The sequence below is a fragment of the Pithys albifrons genome, chromosome 14 (genome assembly GCF_047495875.1).
Source record: "Pithys albifrons albifrons isolate INPA30051 chromosome 14, PitAlb_v1, whole genome shotgun sequence".
Classification (NCBI taxonomy): Eukaryota; Metazoa; Chordata; class Aves; order Passeriformes; family Thamnophilidae; genus Pithys; species Pithys albifrons.
Window position 1 is genome coordinate 1402912 of NC_092471.1, and position 22551 is coordinate 1425462.

At 61.1% G+C, this 22551-nt stretch overlaps 2 protein-coding genes across 2 annotated transcripts; one reads left to right on the top strand and one right to left on the bottom strand.

Annotated features, from left to right (window-relative positions):
* Positions 1–993: 993 nt before the first annotated feature.
* LOC139678656 (phosphatidylinositol 3,4,5-trisphosphate 5-phosphatase 2-like) lies at positions 994–10872 on the bottom strand. The gene is made up of 26 exons (XM_071569642.1): positions 10471–10872; positions 9540–9939; positions 8348–8411; positions 7607–7745; positions 7371–7512; positions 7141–7281; positions 6884–6971; positions 6664–6750; positions 6351–6458; positions 6147–6261; positions 5851–5957; positions 5562–5664; positions 4934–5130; positions 4551–4668; positions 4342–4438; positions 4032–4170; positions 3850–3949; positions 3479–3567; positions 3153–3234; positions 2961–3050; positions 2761–2877; positions 2589–2677; positions 2334–2421; positions 1961–2116; positions 1736–1823; positions 994–1660 (listed from the first exon to the last, which is right to left on the bottom strand). Exons 2-26 carry the CDS (start codon positions 9674–9676, stop codon positions 1132–1134), a joined length of 3210 nt encoding a protein of 1069 aa, XP_071425743.1. The 5' UTR covers positions 9677–9939; positions 10471–10872; the 3' UTR covers positions 994–1131.
* Positions 10873–14049: 3177 nt separating this feature from the next.
* On the top strand, positions 14050–22436 carry ARR3 (arrestin 3). The gene is made up of 16 exons (XM_071569661.1): positions 14050–14149; positions 15692–15736; positions 16149–16179; positions 16446–16506; positions 16868–16912; positions 17213–17412; positions 17523–17582; positions 17821–17888; positions 18182–18317; positions 18408–18492; positions 18615–18687; positions 19207–19344; positions 19818–19901; positions 20179–20202; positions 20281–20338; positions 22029–22436. The coding sequence occupies exons 2-16, from the start codon at positions 15720–15722 to the stop codon at positions 22134–22136; spliced, it is 1188 nt and encodes a 395-aa protein (XP_071425762.1). The 5' UTR covers positions 14050–14149; positions 15692–15719; the 3' UTR covers positions 22137–22436.
* Positions 22437–22551: the final 115 nt, after the last annotated feature.

Below are 22551 nucleotides of genomic sequence, written 5' to 3' on the forward strand. Positions count from 1 at the left end.
TGTCCACGGGGGCCACGGTCCCCTGTCCATGTGGCCACAGCCCCTCACTCATGGGGACCGCTGTTCTCAGCCACAAAGGCCACAGCTCCTCATCCGTGGGGCCGTGTCCCCCCACCCGTGGGGCCACAGCCCCTCACTCATGGGGACTGTGGTCCCTTCACCGCAAGGGCCATAGCCCCAGATCCATGGAATGTCCCCCCGCCCATGTGGGCCGTGGCCCCTCGCCCACCCCCGGCGGCCCCCCTGCCCCACGCGAGTCCCGGCAGTGCCCGCACCCCGGGGCGCTGCCCCGCTGTCCCCCAGGCCTGCGGGGCCATCCTGGGGACAAAGGTGGCCAGTGCCACCTTGAGGCCAGCCCGGGCATCGTGTCCCCAAAACCGGGGCCACCTTGGCTGTCGCAGCAGCGGGACACTGGCGGGACGGAGTGTCCCTGTGTTTGGGGGTAGCGTGTCCCCCACCCCCTGTGCTGCCCCGGAGGTTTTATCTCTTTTGCGAGCGCAGAGGACGAAGGGCGAATGCGGAGCTCACCCGGCAGGTTGGCGATGAGTGGGGCTCAGCGGGGGCAAAGGGGCACCCCGAAGTGTGGGAGGACCACGGGCACGAGCAGGGTGGCTTGGGGGGAGCGGAGGGGCGAGGGTTTGGTTGGGGGACTGGTTTTGGGGAGCCCGGGGTTGCTTGGCCATCGAAGGAGGGCACGGGGGACCCCGGATGTGCAGGTCTGAGTGGGCACGCTCAGAGGGAGATTGTGCCACCGTGATTCCCCACTGAAGGCAGAGCCAGCCCATGGGACCCCCACGGACACCGGGCAAGGGCAGCCTGGAGGGCTGGGGTGTGCGGGGTGCCCCACGGAAGAGTGGGAGGTGCGAGGCAATGCCCTGGAGCAGCCGGGACTTCGAGAGCTGGTGTTTTCCCTCCTGGATTGGCTCTTCTTGGCCCTGCACAGAGACAGGTGTGCAAACCCACGCGGTCCCCGAGACTTTATTCAGGACCAGGACAGCGATGGGCATCCTGTAAGGAACGGGCGCCGCACTCTCGGGAGCGGCTGCGGTGGGGAAAGCCCTCTGGGAATGCCATCTGAGCAGGGCTGGGCCGGGCAGGAGGGCGCAGCTGCCCGGGCTGGGCACGGCTCCGCTACATCCTGGCGGGCTGCGGGGCGGCCGCCGGACGGGGCTGAGCCTCGAGGTGCAGAGCCCCGAGCGCTGCCCGCGCCCCGAGGGGCCTGGGCACCTCCCGGCACGGAGGGCACCTCCCGGCCTCCAGGGCGCGGTGGGGCTGGCGGGGTGGCACCTCCTGCGTGTCCCCTCTGCCCAGGAGGTGCAGCGCCGGCGGCGAGCGGTCCCCCGGCCCCGCCGCGTCCCTCGCCAGCACGGCCGATTTGGGTCTCCTCTGGTGGCCCGCGCCGGGGGGGCTGAGTGGGTGCCCACGGGACGGGCTCGGTGCCCCATGGCGGGGGCGGCCACCGCACCGCTCCCCCTCTGAGGGTGAACGGGCCCATGGCTCGGGGGGGCTCCAGCAGCGCTGGCCCCCGAGCGGGCTCTCTGCCTGCTTGTGGGGGGCTTCTCCGGGGCCCGGCCCCCACGTGTTGGGCACCCCCTCGAAGATGAAGTAGGCTGGGTTGGTGTAGTTGGTGGCCGCCTCGGGGAGGCTGCGGGGCCGGCTCCTGCGAACACAGTGGGGAGGGCTCAGCATCCCCCGGGGCCGGGGCTCGGCGTGGGGCGGAGCCCTGCTCGGGTACCTGGGGCGCTGCGGGGGCTGCCTGGGGCACGTCGGAGGGTCTGGCACCGCCTCAGCATCCTCCTCCTTCTCCTCAAAGCTGATCCACTCTGCAAAGGCACCCAAGGCTGGCCTCACCTCGGGGGTCCCGGGGGGCAGTGTGGGCACAGGCATTCCCACGCCCTGTCCCAGGGGGTCCCTGAGCCCCATGCCCAGCGCTGGCAGGGGGCTGGTGTGCCCCCCTTACCATAGAGCCTCTCCCGGGTGCTGCACTGGTCCGTGGGCACGCGGACTCTCATCCAGCCGCGCATGGACCCCGTCTCCTCACCACGGTGGAAGAGGAAGGTCTCGAACTGCTGGGCTGTGCTGCTGATCATTGACCTCATGGCGATGCAGCACTCACCTGGGGGCACGGTGGGCACCTGTGTCAGCCCCCCAGGGGCCTGGGGGGCAGGTGAGCCCCTCATGTGCAGCAGCACTCTGGTATGGGTTGGGTGCCAGCATCCCTCCTGCCAAACTCCAGTTGCCAAACCTTACACCCAGCAGGCTGATACCTGTAGGAGCTGTGCCTGGCACCCCCACACCACCACGGTGTCCCTGTGTCACCATCCCACACGTACCGTAGGACTCACAGCTCTCCACGCCCTTGATGCTGAGGAGCAGGTGCTGGTCCCCCAAGTACTCCAGGTCTGGCAGGATGGGGTTCAGCTGCAAGTGGAGAGAGGGGTGCTCGAGGGGCTGTGCAGGGCAGGGTGGCACAGGGAGGCTCTGTCCTAGGGGCTGGTGACAGCCCCCAGCACCCGTTGGGGCTCAGAGGGCAGAGCCAGCCGGAGGGATGGGAGTGGGAGGCAGGCGAATGCTGCAGTTCCGTGTACCACAGGCAGGTGCTTCGAGGACCATCCCAATTTGAGGAATCCAGGGATGTCACAGTTCTGGAAGGTGTTCTCCCCACTCCGCTGCATCTCTGTGGGGGACAGCAGGGGCACAGCTCCAGCAGGGCCTGCTCACCCCCTTGATGCACCCCCAGCACCGCAGGCACCCCCTCACCCTCCAGGCAGTAGGAGTGGAACTCGATGTAGCACTTGCTGCGACTGGTGGTTTTCAGGATCACCTCGATGCTCTCCCACTCGATGCAGGCCAGTGCCTCGGGGCCAGAGCCAGGAGCTGCAGGCACGTACCAGTGGGTCAGCGTGTGCCAGGGCTCCCCCCAAACCAGGCACGGGGGGTGGCACACCCCAACTCCTTACCCTCCTTGGGCACAAACTGCGACGTCACTCCCACCTCGAAGGTGGCGAAGACGGGTGAGTGGTCGCTGGTCACGATGTTGTCAGTGCAGCCTGGGTGGTGGGAGGGGGCAGCTGGGGGGGACAGTCCCCAAACCCTGGGGTCTGGGCAGCTCTGGCCACCCCAATCTCCCCCACCCCTGGGTTTTCACTCACCGTAGGAGTTACAGACCACGTGGGTCTCTGGGTGTGACTTCCAGAGGATGCGGTCACACCACGAGGGGACGTTGATCCTCACCTAGAAATGGGGAAACAGCTGGTTCAGGTCCTCTCGTGTGTGACTCCCCCAGCTCAGAAAGGCCTCCCAGCACCAGAAAAAGTGAGTTCCCTCTTTCCCAGACCCCCTTTGGGGAGGAAATGGGATGGTGGAGGTGTGGGTGCTGAGATCACCCTGCAGCCCCTTGGCACCCTGCAGCCCCTTGGCACTCTGCAGTCACCATTCCCAGTGATGTTCTGCTTGGAGGGAAGCCCTGGGAACTCACCCCTGTGGGCTTGAACTTCTGCCACACGTAGGTGTCCCGCGAGCCCCGCTCGTACCGGTACGTGGGGGGGAAGGAGATGTCACCCTCACCTGGGAGTCAAGACACAGAGATGGCATGGGGACCACTGTCCCTGCCTGTCCCCACAGCAACTGTTCCTGTGGGGTGTCACAGCCCCCACGTGGGGCTCACACCAACAGCTGGCACTCCTGGCATGGGGCACATCAAGGTCCCCCAGGCTTTGGGCACCTTACGCAGGGCTGCACCAGGACAGGGGACCCTCGAGTGCTGGAGGTGGCACACGGGGAGGGCTGTGGGGACCCTGGATGTTGCTGTCCCAGCCAGGGAAGCAGCACCCTTGTCCCCACACTCACTGAATCGCAGGAACACCTTGTTCTTCTCCCGCTCCAAGGTGAGCTGGTCGACAGCCAAGAGGGCTTGAAACTCCTTCTTAGTTAAATGAGTAAGGATGTCCTGTGTAGAGGGGGAAGTGTTGGTGAGCCCCGGGGGCCCCTCTCACCCTGCCATCCCCAGAGTGGGCCCTGTGGGCTCCCACCTCCACGTCCATGTCCAGGCGGTAGTTGAGGTCCCCGAACCAGAAGAGGTGGGTGAAGCGCAGGGTGAGGTCGAAGCCCCCCAGACGTTTGTCCCCCAGGACCAGGGAGTGCAGGATGTCACTGTAGTTCTGGTTACGCCTGCGGGGGGAAATGGCAGAACTGTGTGAGACACTTGGGGGACACATCATCCTCATCCTGCCCCTGCCAGGTTGGGACAGGGACATCCCCTCAGCCCCTCAGGGCTCCTCCAGGCCCCTGAGACACCCACCTGCCCTGGGGCAGCCCCATCCCTCTGAGCCCCTCCATCACCTGTGGGTCTTCTCACTGCCAGAGGCCAGGTGGCAGTTGATGAACCCAAAGGAGGTCCCATTGAAAAGGAAGGAGACGCCCACAGCTCCCTTGTTTCCTGCAGGGATGTGCTGCCACTGAGCTCTGGGGGAGCCCACAGGTCCTGTTCTGGCCTTTGGGCTGCCCCCTCATGCTGGACATCATCCCATCCCATCTCATCCCATCCCTACCCAGCGTGTTGGCAATCCCAGTTTTCACGCTTGAGGTGTGGACGTGGCTGATGCGCCGCTCGTGCTCTGGCTTCACCAGCACCACCATCTTGATGCTCCAAAGGCACTGCAGGGCCACCTGTGGTGGGTGGGGCAAGGATTGAGCCTGCCTGTCCCCCACACTGCCCCACGGCCAGGTGTGGCGGGGACAGAGATGCAGGTAGGTCAGCCAAGCCACCCCTGGCCCCTGAGCAGGGCACTCATGGAGCCCACGGAGCACAGCAGGATCCCTGGGCTGCATTTGGGGTGGGAGAGGCCCCAGGGCTGTTGGTACCCAGCCCCCTGAGCCTGCTGGGGATGGCTTTGGGCTGCTGGGGGCACAGCTGGGGGGTCTGGGCCGTTACCACTCGGTAGTCGATGGCCATGAGGGTCTTGAGGGAGGCGCGCAGGAACTCGACCCACTCGCGGTCGCCCAGCGAGTTCTCCTGGGTGCCGATGACGTAGATGTCGTGGGGGATGCAGGCGGTGGTCTCGTCCTGCGTGTGCCCCAGGCCCCTCGAGGTCAGCCAGGAGGCCAGGGAGCGGGGGGGTGGGGTGCTGCCTGCAGGCAGGGGCACGGGTCACCATGGAGGGGACATGGGTCACCATGGAGGGGACACGGGCCAGGCTCCTCAAGCTCCACTCCAGCCCAGACCCTGTGCACATCCAGGAGCTGCTGGGGGTGGGAAACATTGTGCCAGCCCCGTGGTTCACCCCCATCCATCCCAGAATGATGCTGGGTTTATAGCCCAAACCCTCCCAGTATCCCAGCTCCTGTTTCCTCCGCGCCCACCTGGTGAGTGGGTCATGATGGGACAGGCAAACCCAAAAGCAGCCAGGTTGGTGTCCTCTCCAGCCTCCTCCTCCTCCCACCAAGGACCAGCTCAGACCTGAGGTTTCCTGGGGCAGCTCCCTGCAGATCTCACCTCCCAAACCCCACCTGAGCTCACCACAAGCCTCCCAGGACAACATAACCTTCTCCTGGCCCCTTACCCATGTTCCATGTCCCAACGTACACCGAGATGAGCTCAGGCTCATCCAGGTTGGAGTGCTGGATCTTCATCAGCTGCAGCAGCTGGCAAAAGGCCTCTCGCTTCTGAGGGATGAGGAGGGTGTGTCAGGGTCCCAAAGGGGTAGATGGGAGGCACAGCACCTTGGGATCAGGGGGGCATCACACCCAGGCATGGGAGGGGTGGTCTGAGCCCTGAGACCACCCATTTGCTGCTTCCAATGCCCCTGTATTTCGCCAGGAGCCACCGTGGGCACAGCCAGTGTCTCTTACCCGTGCGCTGGCAAAGACGAAGTCCTTGCTCAGGCTCTTCTGGGACTCCCTGGCACACACCAACCTCACCTTGCTTTGCACACTCTGGTATTTGATCAGCTGCAGGACTGAATGATGGGTGTCAGGGGGCAGTGGTGGCCCCCACCTCCCACTGTGGGGGTGGCAGGCAGCGTGGGATGGAGGCTCGAGGTGTGACAGGGGCTGTGGCCCATCAGCCCAGCAACAGGCCTGTGCCAGGAGTGCCACATCCCCAAAGAATCCTACTGGCAGCCCATGGGGGGTCAGCAGTCCCTTACTTTTGTCCTGTGGGATCAGCTCCTCTGGGGACCTGCTGCCCCTCTTGGTGATGGTCACCGTGCCCGACTCCACGTCCACCATCAGGACCACGCGCTGTGACTTGCCCGCCTTCACCTGCACATGGGGACGTGCTCCCAGCTCTGTCCCACACCTGCCCTGCCCCAGCAGTGACACCAGGGCCCTGCTGTGCCCCTTGCCCTCACCTCGAAGCTCTGCACAGCCAGGGGCTTGGCAGATGGTGGGGGAGCTGCCACCGTGCTGGGCAGCACCAGGTTGTGCCTCGACACCGTCTCCTGCAGCGACTTCAGCACCTGCCAGAGAGACAGGCACTGCTCTGGGGGCCCTGGGCTAACTGGCAGCCCTGGCACTCTGCCCCACTGGGCATCCCAGGGCTGTGCCACCACCAGCAGCGTGGTCTGCTGGAGGGTTTAATTTAGGTGAGGGGTTTGCTGGATTAACCCCCCAGCCTGGGGCATGGCTGTGCCTCCCCCTGCACCATGGCGTGGGGGCAGACACCTTCTTCTCCAGCGAGGAGAGGAGATGGTTGACAGCGGATATCTTGTGGAGGAGCACCTCAAGGTCTGGATCACTGGGCAGGAGACTCTGAGGAGAAGGATGGATATTTCTGGAGCATCACAGTGACACTGGACCGGTGGGTTCCTCCCAGTGGGTCTGGGCTCCACCTCAAGCTCTGGGCTCTGGCAGGGGAAGCAGCAGGGGCTGGGGGGGCACTTACCCGCTCCCTGGCTGGACTGTGAGGGGACATGGGAGGGTCGAACACCCTGCCCAGTGTCTCCAGACCCACCAGTGTGAAGTCAATCTCACTGCAGGGTCGGAGAGGAGCAGGTCAGAGCCAGTGTGGGCATCTCCTGAGCCTTGATGGCAGCGCTCAGCCACCATAAGGGGACCTCAGCCACCACAAGGGGACAGGGACAAGGTGAGTGTCCCCGGGGGGTGTCCCCCATCCAGCCCTGCCCCTCCTGGGCTGCTGACCTGTGCAGTGCCCGGCAGGCTGTGGCAAGGATGGTGCTGAGGTGCCTCAGCTGTGGGTGCCCAAGGTGCAGGGTCTCCAGGTCCAGCTGCACATGGTGGGTCAGGTACTCGGCCAGGAAGCCCATGAAGTCGCTGGCTGGGCTGCAAGAGGGTTGGACATAAAGATGCCTCCCCTAGGCACGCCCATCCCAGCTCTCTGAGCCAGCCCAGGGTGGGCAGGGCTGCATTACCTGCTGTGAACCTGCTCCTGCAGCCTCTGGTGCAGCTGTTGTGGGATGTGGGTCTGGCCGGTCATGGGAGCGCTGGCCCACGTGCCCACCATGGCTGGCACTGTGCTGGCTGCATGCCCAGAGCCCTGGCCATCCTCCCCATCTGTGGGCAGAGCTCAGCCAGCTCAGTGGGACCCCTCCCCACTCCCAGCCTGGCACACCTTCCGCCCCCCCCCCCCGTCCCCTCCCCGGCTCACCCGAGTCCTCATCGGGCACCTGCCGTGCCCGGTGCACAGGGTAGAGGAGGGGGGTCACCAGCCCATTGTTGGGGTGCTGGTAGGCACTGATGAGGTCGGGCAGAGTGTGGAAACACTGGGCTTGGATGCCCTGGATGCTCTGGAGAGGCAGAGGAGGGAAGCACCATCACATCCCATCCTCTGCAAGGGCAGCCCCAGCCTGCCCGTCCCCCAAAATGCATCCCAGTGAGCTGGAGGTTCCAGCTGGACGCCTCAGCCATGGGGTGAGGGCCCATGAGCAGCGTGGAGACATCTGCCTCACTCAGCAGGCAGGGACTCTCCCTGGCACCCCCAGGTTGCCCTTTCTAGGGGACAGAAAGGGAAGCTACAGAGTGCTGGGTACCAAAACCCTGAAGCGACTCTGGAGAGGGGAAGTGAGGCTGAGCCAACAGCCAGGACAGACACCTTGGGGACAGACACCATGGCAGTGGGGGCTCTGCGGCCAGGCTGGGCCAGGGGACAGTGGCAGGAAGGGGAAGAGTATCGTCTTGCTGTGGGAAGGCACCTTCGAGCTGAAGAAGTGGCTGCAAAGTGTTCACATCCTGCAGCTCGTGCAGAAAAAAACCACAGGCTGGGGCTGGCTGGGGATGTGAGGGTGAGGGGCACCCCGGGCCCTCCAAGCTGCATCCTGCCCATGCCCCAGCTTAGCAGCACTACCCAGGGCAGGGGGCACCCCCTGCTCTGCACCCCACACACCCCCACCTGCACGGAGAGCAGCCCCTCGTCATCTGGGAGGATGCGGTAGGTGTGGACGTGCCTCTGGAACCTGGGAGAGAGCAGGAGAGGGTCCCCCACCACGCTGGCCAGGGCACTGTGGGCACGTGGCAGCGCTGGGGACCCAGCCTGGAAGCAAACACCCTGTCCCCTCTGCAGAGAGAGGAAGTGGGCTCACATTTAAGAGCATCACCTTCCACTCGGAGGCTGAGCCTGTTGCAGGGAGGTTGGGCATGTCCCCCTGCCCCCAGACAGCACAGCCATGGCACAGCCGTGGCACAGCCAGGACTCCACCAGCATTCACTGGGGCACCCACAGCTCGGTGGTTCCATGTGGCACTGAGGGCTTTGTGCAAGACAGAGCCCATTCCTGCACTCCCATGGCTGTGACTGCTCGTTGTACCCGCTCTGAGGCCACTGCACATCCCTGCCTGTGTCACCGTGCTGTGCCCCCACCCTGTGTCATCAGCCTGGACTCCAGCTTGGGCCCTGCAGCCCCCGTGTCCCTCAGCACCACGTGTGAGTAATTTAGAGAGAGGGGGCATCCTGCCAAACCCACTGGCACAGGTGTGCACTTGGAGGCAGGAAGGGTGCAGGGCAGCAGGAAGGGTTCAGAACAGCAGGAAGGGTGCAGAGCAGCAAGAAAGGTTGCAGAGCAGCAGGAAGGGTGCAGGCAGGAAGGGTGCAGGCAGCCCCAGCAGGCAGCTCCCAGGGGCTGTACACCTGTTTCCAGGTGCAGGGATGGCAAGAGGCTGCATGTTGGGGATGCAGCCCCAAAGTTCCAGCATGAACATGCTTACAGTGGGCATCAAGGTCCAGATGTTGCCACGTTGGTGGGTGGAGGGAGGGGGAATGTTTGCTTTTGCAGAGGGAGGTGGGGATCAGTCTCTCCTGCTCCCACACCTGTGGCCAGGCCTGTGGACAGCCCAAAATGTCTCAGCCTGCCTGGATTTGGGTTCTCCCTTTGGCAGCCACAGTGCTTGGCAGGGCAGCTGGCCCGGGCTCCACATGGGTGCTGCACTGCTCTGGCCCGCGGGTCACCCAAAAGTCCTGGTGCTGGGGAGCTGGCACCCCACCCACCCCACTGGCTCTTCCATGAGGTTTTGGCAGTGCCTGGAGCAGGGAGAGGGACAGAGGGATGCCAGCAAGGGGCAAGGGAGAAGCCAGGAGCAGGGACTCACAGGAGGCAGAGGGCATATGCCCCTGCAACCGACTCGCTGTCCCGCACCAGGAAGGAGCCGTCGCGCCCGGCCCTGGCCAGCAGCTCCTCGGCCACCACCCTGCTGATGTCCCGGTGGTACCAGCTGGCTGCTGCCATCCTGCTGTGCTGTGTCCCTGTCCCAGCCCCACATCCAGCTCAGCAGGGGCTGCTGGCCATCCCCGGGCCCCCAAGGGGGGGTGCAGGGGGTGGTGTGGGGGTCTCCTAGTTCCCGAGTGCGGTGCTGGCTGTGGGTCCAAGCAGGTGATGGGCAGCCCCTGAGGGGATGCTCATGGGTGCCAGGCAGCGTGGCAGAAGCAGGACCAGGAGGGCAGCTGGTGAGGGCTGGGGGTCTGGATGGTCCTCATGGCCAAGGGTCCAGCCTGCAGGGAGCACAGGGACAGTCAGGGAGAGGATGTGTCCCGTGGGGACACCAGCCTGGAGCCACCACCCTGCCCTGGGCACAGCAGGACAGGCCATGCTGGTGCCCCAGGGGCACACAGAGGTCTGACCTCATCCAACACACTGATAATCCCTCCCCAAAGTTAAGTAATAGATTTGGGGTGATTTTTACTGCTCTAATGGGCTGCTCTTATTTCTGCAGCTCTATATTTCCTTTTAACTAAACAGTGTTACAGCTAGACAGGCTTTTGGTTTATTTCTTACAGCTCAGCCTCTGATCTAAACAGGATTTTGGTTTATTTCTTAAAGTTCATCCTACAGCTCCAGGGTTAAATTCCTCTGTCTAAAGCTATGCATGGTTAAGAGAACTGACAGACTAAGGTACAAGCTAAAACCAAAATTAATATAAAATGCAAAGTTAGCAGTTCGGATTAAAAGAGTAAAGACCATTATGATTTTATGGAGAAGGGATAAAATCCATTTCCTTGAGAGGTCCCTGTATCAGCACTCACCGTCCCTCAGATGCCGTGGGGGCTCCTGGGGCTCCTGTGGGGTGTGTGGGCAGCGAGCTGAGCTTTGGGTGCAGCCAGGCAGGAGCAGAGCAGTGATGCAGCCCCGGCCTCTCTGGGCTCCCTGCAGTGGGTCACAGCATCTCCCTGCCCATCACGCTGCCCGCTGGGGTGGCACCATGAGGCCAGGCAGTGCCCACACTGACAACCCCAGTCCCACACGCTCGGTGGCCTGTGCCTCTCGCTCTGTGGCTGAGCTCTTCCTCCTTCTCTTCCTCCTCCTCGCTCCTCCTCTCGCTCCAGCCCTGCCACTGGGGTAAGGCACAGCCCCACGGGCTGGGCATGGCAGGGGCAGAGGGAGCGCTCCTGGAGCGGGCTCTGCCTCCACCCTGCTCCTGCTGTGCCTCAGGAATGATGGATGGGGCAGGTGGGACCCCGGGAGAAGGGACCCCAGCAGTGAGGGACAGCAGGAAGCCCCTGAAATGTGTTTGGGGTGGTGAACAGGTGGGCAGGGACCTGCTGTGTGGAGATGGAGCTGCTGTGGGCACCAGGTGCCCACGATGGCACTCATGTCACCCCACGTGCCCTGCCTGCAGGCAGAAGGGAATTAAGGTTCTGGCACTCCTGGGAAGGGGTCAGGAAGCAGAGAGGATTTTCCCAGCAGGACAGGGCTGCAGGCAGTGGGGGCTCCCCACAGCTCCTGGTGCAGCCCCAGAGGGTTTGCTCCTCGTGGCCAGGAGCGAGCGGCCACGCGTGCTGGGGCTTGAGCTGCGCAGGGTGATTAGCACCAATTAATTACAGATGACCAGCAGCCACCGTCTGCTGCCCAAGTGCCTGGCAGCATCACGGCTTCTGGGGCAGAGGGGGCATTGGGATCCTGGGGGAGGAGGATAAGGATGAGGATGGAGTGCTGTGCCAGGCCACTCTCCTGGCCAGACGGTGCCCTCGGCATCACAAACCGCCCCCTGCAGCCACAAGCCAATGCCAAGGGACGGTGCCCACCAACTCCTGCCCCAGCCACCAGGGCAGACATGCCAAAAGCCCCTGGGAGGCTTCCTCCTGGATTCCCAGCCTCAAGAGGAACCTGTGGCCAGGCCACCAACACGTCAGGCAGTCCTTTTGATTTTGGACTGGGCCACGTGGCAGCGGGTGAGTCTCTCACCAGCACCTGCCTTGGGGACGCACAGTGGTGGTGGGTTTGTGCAGGGACAGTGGCTGGAGCCCCCCACCCTGCCAGAGCCCCCCACCCTGCCAGAGCCCCCATGCCAGCAGCGCTGCCCCCTCCTGTTACTTAACAGCAGGCAGTAATTCCCGGCAGCCGCGGAGGTGCCTGTCTCCGATTAATGCCATCCACGCCTCCTAATCTGGATCAGGGAGGAAGCCCCGGAGCTCTGAGGGGCTTTGGGAAATCAGCAGTACCTGCTGTGAGTGTTTATGTAAGGTGGCTGCAGTGCACAGTGCCAGAGGCACCGGCACCTGGGCAGCTCTGCCAGCACCCGGGCACAGGTGGAGTTTGGGAGGCAATGTGGGGTCGGTGGTGCCAGGTTCCTGGGGGGCTCCAGCTGCACCCAGATACCCTTCAGAGGGGCATGGGAGGCTTCCCTGGCGAGGCAGGACATTCCAGGGTGCTGTCCATCAGCAGACAGGGATGAAGCCAGGCCCCCTCACGCTCCACCAGCCCCATGCCCACTGGTGTCCTGCCCCTTTGGAAGAGGCTGTTTGAGCTGTGCCTCACACTGTGTGGACCTGCAGCGATGGTGGGATGAGGCAGATGAGAGGAACCTTTGGCCATTTCTTACACATGAAAAAGGAAGAAGGTCTCTCTGATTTCCCTGTTATTTTTAGCACTGCCTCCTTCCCCGGTGCTTGGTCTGGAGCTCAGTGTGGGAAGGGATGTGGTCTCTGTCCACCTCACCACTGCTTTGGGGAGGGGAAATATCTGCCCCCCAGCCTGGGGAAGGCTGAATCCATCCAGCTGGGACTAAGTCAAGCTGAAGCCACCCACAATGGACTCTGCTGTCCATCCAGCCGTGCCGGACAGACCCCACAGCCACGGCCCTGGTGAGCAGCACGGGGCCCTTACTGGGAGTGTAACAACAAGCCACAAACACAGAGTTCAGGATTAGGTGTCCCAATCCCCAGCCAGGTAGTGAGTGTCCAGGTGGGGCTGCCTCCTCCTCCTCCTCTTCCTCCTCCTCCTCCTCTTTGACCCAGCAGCCTGAAGGTCACAGTTCACGTGTCCCCCTGACTGTGGCAGAAATAGTGCCCGTTAATCTGTAGCCTAAGCAGCTCTCCTGTGTGCAATTAGAGATCACAAGTCCCAGCCCTGGGGAACGTGTGCTGGCAGATAAAGGCGTGGCAGCAGGGCTGGCATGCTCTGGAGGCTCCTGGTTGCTCTCAGTGGCTCCTGGTAGCCCAAGGGACTCGGGGCACAGGTGGGCTGTGTTAGGGAGGAGTTGGTACCCAGGTGACAAAGGTGTTTGAGCACATCCAGGCTGCTGGGAGGAGGTGCTGCCAGCTCTGGGATGGAGGTACAGCAGGGACATCCTGACCTCAGGGCACAGCTTTGGGGGCTGAGCCAGAGCCAAGTGCATCCCCAAAGCAAAGCACCTGTGTGAGCAAGGAGGGATATTGGAGGAGAGGAGGATGAGTGGGACCTGGCTGGAGCAGTTTGCACCTGCCGTGGGCTGCCCCTGGGCTCTGTGACACATCCCAAGAGCCAGTCCAGGGCAGCATCTTGCAGCCTTCCCTGTGGGAAGGGGATCCCCCCCTCGGGTTATGGCCAAGACAGGCTGGCAGTGGCAATGCTGCTCTCCTGGCAGCTCTAAGGCAGAACCACTCTGTGCTTCCCACAGTCTGCTGTCTGCAGCAGCAAACCTTGAATTAATGATGTGTTCATTGGGTCAGGCAAGGCCAGCCTGTGTTATGAAATGACCCGGGCTGAGCAGGTTGCACTGGGGGACAGGGGCAGGTCTGTGTCTCACCATCCAGGGCTGGCTGGACTTCCCTGGTGATTCAGGGAGAGTGAACCCTGCCAAGGCCTTCACCCCATCAACTTGTGCCCCGTGGTGAGGGTGTCCCATGTGCCCTGGGCCATGGCAGGTCACCTCTAGGTGACAAACCACGTGGGCACGGCAGGAAACTCTTTGTGTCTCCATCCATCTGTTATCCAGCCAGGCAGGTCTGTAAGGAAGGGAGAACATTGGAAAGGTCCCTCACTCTCCTCTGCCTTTTCCATCCACCTTCATGCCCAGGGCTGGCCCATCTCCACTCACCATGGGAGCAGCTGGAGAGGGCCCCTGTGGGAATCTGCACCCTTCCCACCAGGAGCAGAGCTTCCACCTCAATTACCATCACCTTGCTCCTAAGCCCTTTGCCAATCCCCATAAGCTGCTTTCCCAGGGCTCCAGCACCAGGGGTATTTTTAGGCCACTCTTACTCATGAAGCATCTCCCCAATTAATCAACTAATAGGATTCTTCCTGCAAGTCCCTCTCCCACACAGACACACACCCCCTGCACCCCCAGCCAAGGCTGAGTGGGCGAGATCAGATGCCAGGGGAGGGACAGCCAGGGGGGATATAAGAAGCTGCAGCACTGGGAGCAGCCCGTAGTGACTGGGTGGCACTGGGACGTGCTGGGAGAGGAAGAGGAGTGTGTCTGTCTGTCCATCCACCTGCCAGGTGAGTGCTGCCTGGGCCCTGCCAGTGCTTTGGGGTTCTGAGCTTTGGAAGACACTCAGGACAGGGACCCTGGGGCCAGACTGTGGCTGGAAGGAGGGTGGACTGGGGCTAAAAGGGTAAAATGTGGACAAAATGGCTCTCAGTGTGACTGAGCCAGAGGCCATGGTGGAGGGGCTGGGCAGCAGTGTGGGACAGTTTAGCCAAGCCAGGAGGGGTGTGAATCCCTTCTCTGGGGCCTGGGAGGTGCAGGGGAGGAGCTCAGCTCTTCTCTCCTCCACATTTCAATGCCTCATCCCCAGTTCCTGGGGTCTGGAGAGGACTGAGCTCTCTGCTCCTGCTCCCTTCACACCTTCTGCTGCTGCCCAAGAAACCCTGCAGGGGAGGATTCCTGAGCTTCCCAGCCCACAGCACCCAAGGGCATCAAAGATCCTGAGCCTGGCACTGCTCCTCCTGCCATGGGAAAGAGGATCATCTCCTCCTCTCTCACCAGCACCCTGTGTTGTGTCCAGAGGCACCTCTGGCCACGTGCCCCTGGGACTTACCATCCTGCATGGCTTAAGCTCTGCTCGTGTTGCAGCTGCCTGACCTTAAGAAGCTGAGCTCATCCCACCTCTTATCCTGGTGAATTGGCTGGTGATCCATGTGGTATTTCCAGGCTCATCCTGGAGCCCAGGCTGGAGAGCAGGACCCAGGGAGCAGCAGGGCAGGGCTGGGCAGCCCCAGGGATGCTCCTGGCATGAAGGGATGGGGATGGAAGGGCCGTGTGCCCTGAGCCCCCTCTTTCCACAGGGCAGCTGAGCTTCCTTTGATCTTTCTCCCTGTGCTTTCCTCACATTCCTGTGAGTGACAGCACAAACGAGCCCATTCCTGCTGTTACACCACGACAGCCAATTTCCTGCAGACAGGAAAAATTCCTGAAATTGAATCTCTGTAAGGCCTTTTGTTCATTTTTTTCCCTTGCCCAGCACTGAACTTGCTCCATTTGAAGTCACCCCCGTTCTTCCTGTTTTCATGGAATCACAGAATTATTTGAGTTGGAAGGCACCATCTCATTCCACCCTCCTGCCATGGACAGGAACACCTCCCACTAAACCAGGTTGCTCCAAACCCTGTCCAGCCCTACCCTGAACACTTTGAGGGATGAGCATCCATAACCTCTCTCAGTAATTTGTTCCAGTGCCTCCCCACTCTCCCAGATTTTTTACTGATCTCTAATATAAACCTACTCACTTTCAGATTGATTTCTGGGGCATCACTCTCCCTTTTTCTCTCCCATGTCCTCCTCATCTTCTCTTTGGCCAGGGACAAGGGGCTGATGGAGACACAGCTCTCCAGCTGCTCCCATGTGCTGCCCCAAAGTTGGGCAGCCCCAGCTGAACCTGGAGCTCCTGAGCTCTGCAAGGGTGACAGGCCCAGCAGGGTCACATCCCAAGGGCTCTGCAGTTTGTTGGGATGTGGAGGAGGATGTCCTGTGGTGGCACTGGCCAAGGGCTGCCCCTTGCCCACCACCTCCCCCAGACCTCCCCTCCCCTCTCCCCACAGATCCCACCTGAGCAGCCGCTGACTGAAAATGGCACAAGGAGCAAAGTAAGTGTCTTTATTTATGTGTGTATTTATAACTGGGATAGAGCAGGGCACTGCAGGGCAGGAGCAGCCAGAGGAACAGAGGGAGCTGCCATGGAGCCAGCAAAGTCCCTCCTCTTTCTTCTGTGTGTTGGTGCTTCTCACTCACCCTTCAGACACAGCAAATCCACCCTCTCCTCTCCTCCATGGCCTCCCTGAGCTCAGGAGCACAACATCCCCCGGGGTGGGTTTGGCTCTGAATGTGCAGGACACTGAATTCCCCAGGGACAGGACACCCCAGGGAGGCTCTGGTGTAGCTCTTGGTAGTGCATCATGTTCACAGGGAAATCCTCACCTCCCTGCCTCGGGAATGGCCTGTGCTCCATCCAGCCTTGTCCAAGGCATTCCCAAATATCTGTCTCTGCTTTCTCCACAGGGTGTTCAAGAAGACCAGCCCCAACAGCAAGGTGAGCCCATGTCCTGTCCCCAGCTGTGGTGAGCCCAGGTGCAGCCTGTGGTGGGATTCTCCAGGGTGGATCTGCCCATGGGACCCAGGCTGGGGTCCGACTGCCAGGCCTGCCATGATGTCATTGCAGGACTCATTTTTCAAAATAGAAACCAAAAAATGTGTTGTCAGGTCCAACATGGTAACGAGCCCCACCACACAGCTCAGGGCTACAGAATTTGGGCCAATTCCATGGCAAACACTAACCTGCTTCCTTCTTCCCTCTAGCTGTCCATCTACCTGGGGAAGAGAGACTTTGTGGATAACGTGGACTCAGTGGAATCTGTAGGTGAGTGGGTCTGTGCCCACCATGGGGGTGGAAGCACAGGCAGGGAGAGACTGGGGACACCAGTCCCTGTGCTGGTGTCTGTTTATCTCTGCTTTCCACTGGAGCAGAAGGTGCAAACATCCTGTTTTCCTGCAAATACACTTAAGGAAAATGGTGGGCAAAGGGACAAAGGCCATTTGCAAAACAACCCAGCCAAGCTGCTGGTGGAGATGCTGGAGGAGACATCCCCAACCCCTGACCAATAGCTCCCCTTGGTCTCCTTCCAGCTGCAAAGTGGATTATTTGGGTTTAAAAAGCCATGTCTTAGTGAGGATCTGCCCCCGTGGCTGAGCTCACTCTCCTTTTCTCTGCTTGTTTGCAGATGGTGTCTGCCTGATCGACCCGGAGTACCTGAAGGACAGGAAAGGTACTGACACAGAAAGCCCACGGTGTGAGGGCAGGGAGTGGAAGCCAGTTCAGAGCTCAGCAGCAGCCTGGGGCTGTGCTCAGGTTCAAGTGTTGCCTCCAGCTCATTGTACATCAGGGCCGCGGCAGAGGAAGGACCTGACGAGCCCTGTCAGCTTCATATCCAGTGCCTGAGGTCCCAGTCCTGGTAACAGTCACAGTTCTGAGGCAGAGCTCTTAAAACAGTTTTTGTTTCTTTCCTCTCTGCCCACGCCGTGCCCCGTTCTGTGCCACCCTCCCTGGTCCCCTCCTGCCCTCTCAGTGTACGTCACCCTCACCTGCGCCTTTCGCTACGGCCGCGATGACCTGGACGTGATCGGCCTGACCTTCAGGAAGGACATCTACGTGCAGACCACCCAGATCTTCCCACCCGTGCCAGACCAGGCACCCAAAACCCTCACTCCCCTGCAGGAGAAGCTGATGAAGAAGCTCGGGGAGAATGCCTACCCCTTCACCTTCGAGGTAGGGGCTGCTCAGCCCTCCCTGCCCGTCTCCTCAGTGCAGTGCCCTGGGATTCACCTCTGGGCACGCTCTTTATTTCCTTTTTTATTCTCTTTCCCTGTTCTGTCCAGATTGCCACCAACCTGCCCTGCTCCATCACCCTCCAACCTGGGCCAGATGATGTGGGGAAGGTGAGCTGCTGTGCCTGCCCCATGTCCCCTGGACCTCTCCTCCCTGGAGAGCATTAACTTGTGGGGTGCTAAAAACAAGAGTTGATTTTCTTTCGTGGGGACGTGGCCCGTGGAGTGAGGGGTGGGGAGGAAGGATGGCTGGAGCCAGCACCAGGATCTCCTGGAATGCAGCAGAGGGAGGAGGGGAATGAAGCAGCTCCAAGCCCCCCCAGCTCAGTGACCACACGTGTTCCCCCAGGCCTGTGGTGTGGACTTCGAGGTGAAAGGATTTTGTGCTGAAAATCTGGAGGAGAAAATTCACAAGAGGTATTTTCAAGGGATCCCTTTTCTGCCCCATGGCCCTAAAATGGAACCCCAGGATTTTTGGGGGTGACCAGCTTGGAGTTGGGGCCAAGGGTCTGCAGTCAGTTTGTGCCATGCTTGGGTGGGGAGTTCTGCCCAAAACAGGGGCAGTGGTCTCTGTGCCACGTCCTAAAGGCAGGTGGCAACCTGCACCCTTGGGCTGGAGACACGGAATTGCCCAAGGGGAGTCGCTGTGCCCCCTGGCAGGGGGGTGGCACGTCCCTGGGGGGCACTGGGGCTGAGCATCTCCCCCCCAGGAACTCCGTGCGCCTCATCATCCGCAAGGTGCAGTTCGCCCCCGCGCAGACCGGGCCGGCCCCCAAGGCTGAGACCACGCGCCAGTTCATGATGTCGGACAAGCCCCTGCACCTCGAGGCTTCCCTGGACAAGGAGGTCAGCAGGGAGCCTGTGCCCTGGCTCGAGCCACCGCAGGGAGGGGGACAAGGCTGCCTGGTCAAGTAACCAAACCTCTTCCCACTGCAGATCTACTACCACGGAGACCCCATCAATGTGACCGTCAACATCAACAACACCACCAACAAGGTGGTGAAAAAAATTAAGATAGCAGGTGAGAGAGAGCACAAGGGGGACTCCCCTGCACCCACCTCACCCCAGCCTGCCCACTGGGGATGGGGACAGCGTGTCTGTGTCTCTGCCACACCAACACAACCCCCTCTTGTCTCCCCTCAGTGGATCAGACCACAGACGTGGTCCTCTATTCCCTGGATAAATACACCAAGACTGTGTGCTCTGAGGAGATAAAGTAAGGAAAAGGGGCTGGTGGTGATGTGGCATCTCAGCCAGAGGGACAAAGAAGGAGAAGGAGGACGGGAGAGGAATGGGGAGAGGGAGTGGGAGACAGTTTTACACCAGGCAGTAGGAGTATCAGGGTTAGAAGAGCAGGTGCAGAGGAAGAGGAAGCAGAGGACAGGGAGGGCTGTGGACCTGGTGGCCCCAGCACAAGCTGGTGGAGGCCAGGGAGGTCCCTGGGGAAGGTGCACAGCTGCCCCCTGGCTTCTTCCTCCCCTCACTTTGCATCTCTAAGGGCAGCCACAGCCTCTGCACCCCTGAGACAGAGGAGGAATGGAGAAAAGGCTGCAGGGAGAAAAAAGAAGTGGTTGTAGAGGGGAACAAAAGGAGGAACCAGGCCCTGGCAGCTGTGTGGGGAGGGCAGGGTGGGGGGACTGGCTGTGCACAGGTGCCTGGAGCATCCCCAGGGTGTGCTGAGCACGCACCAGGCTGGTGCTGGCTCTGAGCTCTCCTCTCCCACTGCTCCTTCCAGTGAGACCGTGGCAGCCAACTCCACCTTCTCCAAAACGTACTCAGTGACCCCCATGCTCTCGGCCAACCGGCAGAAGAGAGGCCTCGCTCTGGATGGCAAGCTCAAGCACGAGGACACCAACCTGGCCTCCACCACCCTGTGAGAGCTGCCTGGGCTCCCCCTGCTCCCCACTCCCACAGCTTCCCACTGCTCAGCATGCTCTGGGCTCCCTCGAAGGGTCACTCACACCTCCTGTGCCTGAGCCCACCCCATTCAGCTGGAAAATGTAGGGATTTTGTGACACGGCCACAGACCCACCACTCCCTCCTGTAGCAGAGGTGTAGCCTCCCAGTCCATCATTGTTCAAAGCCCCTGGATCCCTCTGCAGAGCTGGGTCTTCCTTGGAAGTAAATCCCAGCTCAGGCAGCTCCAGGGGCCTCCAGAAACTGCTCTGTGGCTTCAGCCAAGAGCTCTGCTCTTCCCTCTCTTTTCCTTTTGTCCTCTCCTGCTAAACCCCAGTGCACCCCACGGGTAGCAGGACATGGATACAGCCCTGGGAGCTGCTGTGGGGCAGTGGGTGGAATCTGTGGGCAGCACTGCCCCCTCACTGCTCCTCTCTGCCTTTCTCCTAGCCTGAGACCCGGCATGGACAAGGAGGTGCTGGGCATCCTGGTGTCCTACAAAGTGAAGGTCAACCTGGTGGTGTCCCGAGGAGGGTGAGGCTCTGTGGGCACAGGGATCAGGATCTGCCCCCTCAGCGTGTCCTGGGGGATCTTGCACCCCCAGAGGGATGGAGAGGGGACTCACACATTGACCCCCTCACTCCTGCCCTGCTCCCCTGGGCTGTGGGGCACTGGGCTGCTCTCTGACCCCCAGCCCTCTGGCCCCATCACCTCTACCATCAATCATCTTCCACCCTACTATAAAGCAAAGTCTAACACCTCCCCTGCTCTGCCTTGGCTGATTTCTGTCCCTTCTCTCCTGCTGCCACAGCATCCTGGGGGATCTCACTTCCAGGTAAGGGGGGGCTGCCTGTGGGGCTGGGCACAGGGCAGTGCCAGGGGGGATTATTGACAGAGGTGCTTTTCCTTCCAGTGATGTTGGTGTCGAGCTGCCCGTCATCCTCATGCACCCGAAGCCTGATGACTGTAAGTAGAGTGTGGGATAATCCCAAAACACGGGAGGAAGAGCCAGTTCTGGTTCAGAGAGAAACTGCTGAAAGCAACCCTGACACAGTGACCTCTGGGCAAAGGGCCCTGCTCTGCCCCAGCTGTGAGAGGGGCACAGCTGTCCAGCTGTGCAGCACCCACCCTGTGTCCTGGAGCAGGGTGGGAGCAGTTCTCCTGTGGAATGGGCACAGCTGTCCAGCTGTGCTGCACCCACCCTGTGTCCTGGAGCAGGGTGGGAGCAGTTCTCCTGTGGAATGGGCACAGCTGTCCAGCTGTGCTGCACCCACCCTGTGTCCTGGAGCAGGGTGGGAGCAGTTTTCCTCAAAGCACCCTTCCCAAAATCCCTCTTTCCAGGAAAACACCCAGGCATTATGAAGAGCTGTCAGTTGGACTGTCCTTTCTGTACTAACCTGCATGTCTCTCTCTCCCCATCCCTCTCTCCCTCTGCTGTGCTTGTCACTGGACTACAGCTAAGCCAAGGTAAAGACATGTTCCCTCTAACAGATAAAGCACACAGATCCACCCCAGATAGATGTGATGCCCCACTCCAGCCTGAGGTTACACCCTTGGATTAAACCCCCCAGGCCTCAAAGCCCTGAGCCCATGTCACAGCAGACATTCCCAGATCAGCACAGACAGCAGGAGCAGTCGCAGGCCAGGGGGAATCAAATCCTTGGCTTTGCACATGTTCTGCAAACTTCAGGGTTTATTTTGCAGCTCCCCTTGCTGCAGCCACTCCTGCTGCAAGCCCAGACCTCGCCCTGTCCCTTGGAAGCAGCTAGAAATGCTCTTCCTCCTAAGTGCCACCCCTGGACATATTGTCCCCAAGGCCTTGGTCCCCACAATGAGGTCCCTTGGCTGCTGGAAGTCACATCCCTGTCCCCCTAAATGCTCCCCAGTACCAGAGAACTCTTCTCCTCCTACCACACCATCTCATTCCAGCTGAAGCCACTGCAGGAGCTGCTTCCCTCTGGGAAGCCATAGCATGCCAAACCCACTCCTGGCAGCCACAGGCCTGGCTTGGAAAGCCTCAGAAGTTTTGTGTCTGGTTACACCCCACAGTGGGACAGGAGCACTGGGATCTGGGCCCTGGAAGCCCAGGCTCCCATTGCAGGCTGTCACACCAACCCCCCTCACACTATCCCTTTCCCAGCTCACCAAGGATATTTCAACTTCCAGAGGAGCAAATCTCTTGGCCTGTCCCCACCATGGCTCCCTGTACATTTTGCCAAGTCATTTCACATTCTCAAGCTTTTGGAATCACTTTTGCTGACTCTTTTTTTCCATTTTCTTCCCACTCCTTTCACTTTGTGGCTCTCCCTCGCTGTCACCCACCGCTCACATTTCACAAGGAGGTAACTCAGCTCTTTGTCTCCACTTTAATTTCTTTTCCTTCCCTTTTTCCCCTTGACAATGCAAACTGTTTTCTTATAAAGCAGCATAAGTTGCAGGCCCAGCTCCTTGAGCTGCACAGGCTCGGCGTGGAGCCAGTGATGGGGTCTGGCTTTGTGTGCTGGGGTCAGGCTGTGCCTCTCAGTGACCTGAGTATTCCTGGGGGGTGTCGGGGCCAGGGTGACCACCGTGTTCTCCCCAGTGAGAGCAGGGCTTGGGGCCCAGCAGGGATTTCCCCTCCTCGCTGTGGTGCCTCCTGTGTTCTCACCATGCTCTGCTCTCCCTTCCAGTGAGGAGGACATTGTCATCGAGGAATTTGCTCGCCAGAAGCTCAAGGGAGAGAAGGATGATGAAGATGAGAAGGAGGAAGCTGAGAAGGAGGAGAGTTAAGCTGCTGGTCCCACCGGCCTGGTTTGGGACGTAGCTGCCCGTAGCATTCCCTGCTGTGCCGCCCACGGTGCAGCCCCTCAGCCCCCATAGGTGCCCCCTCCTCCCCGGGCTCCTGGCACCCCCTGCAAGCCCCGGTAGCAGTGGCAGGAGCTCCCCCCGTGCCCCCTGTTCCCATGGTGCCAGCAAGGGGACAGGGACAGGGACAGGGCAGGTGCAGCAGCCCTGGCCCAGCGTGTCTGTCACTGCCCAGCTGAGCACGGTCTGTGACACTGATCTCAATAAACCCGCCTGGTGCCCGGAGCAGGCTCCGTGTCGTGCTGTGTGGGGACCACCCGGGGCTGGGGGGGAGCCTGGGTGGGCAGAGGGCTGTGGAGGGATGAGGTGCTGCAGGACCCAGGGGAGATGCTCCTGTCCA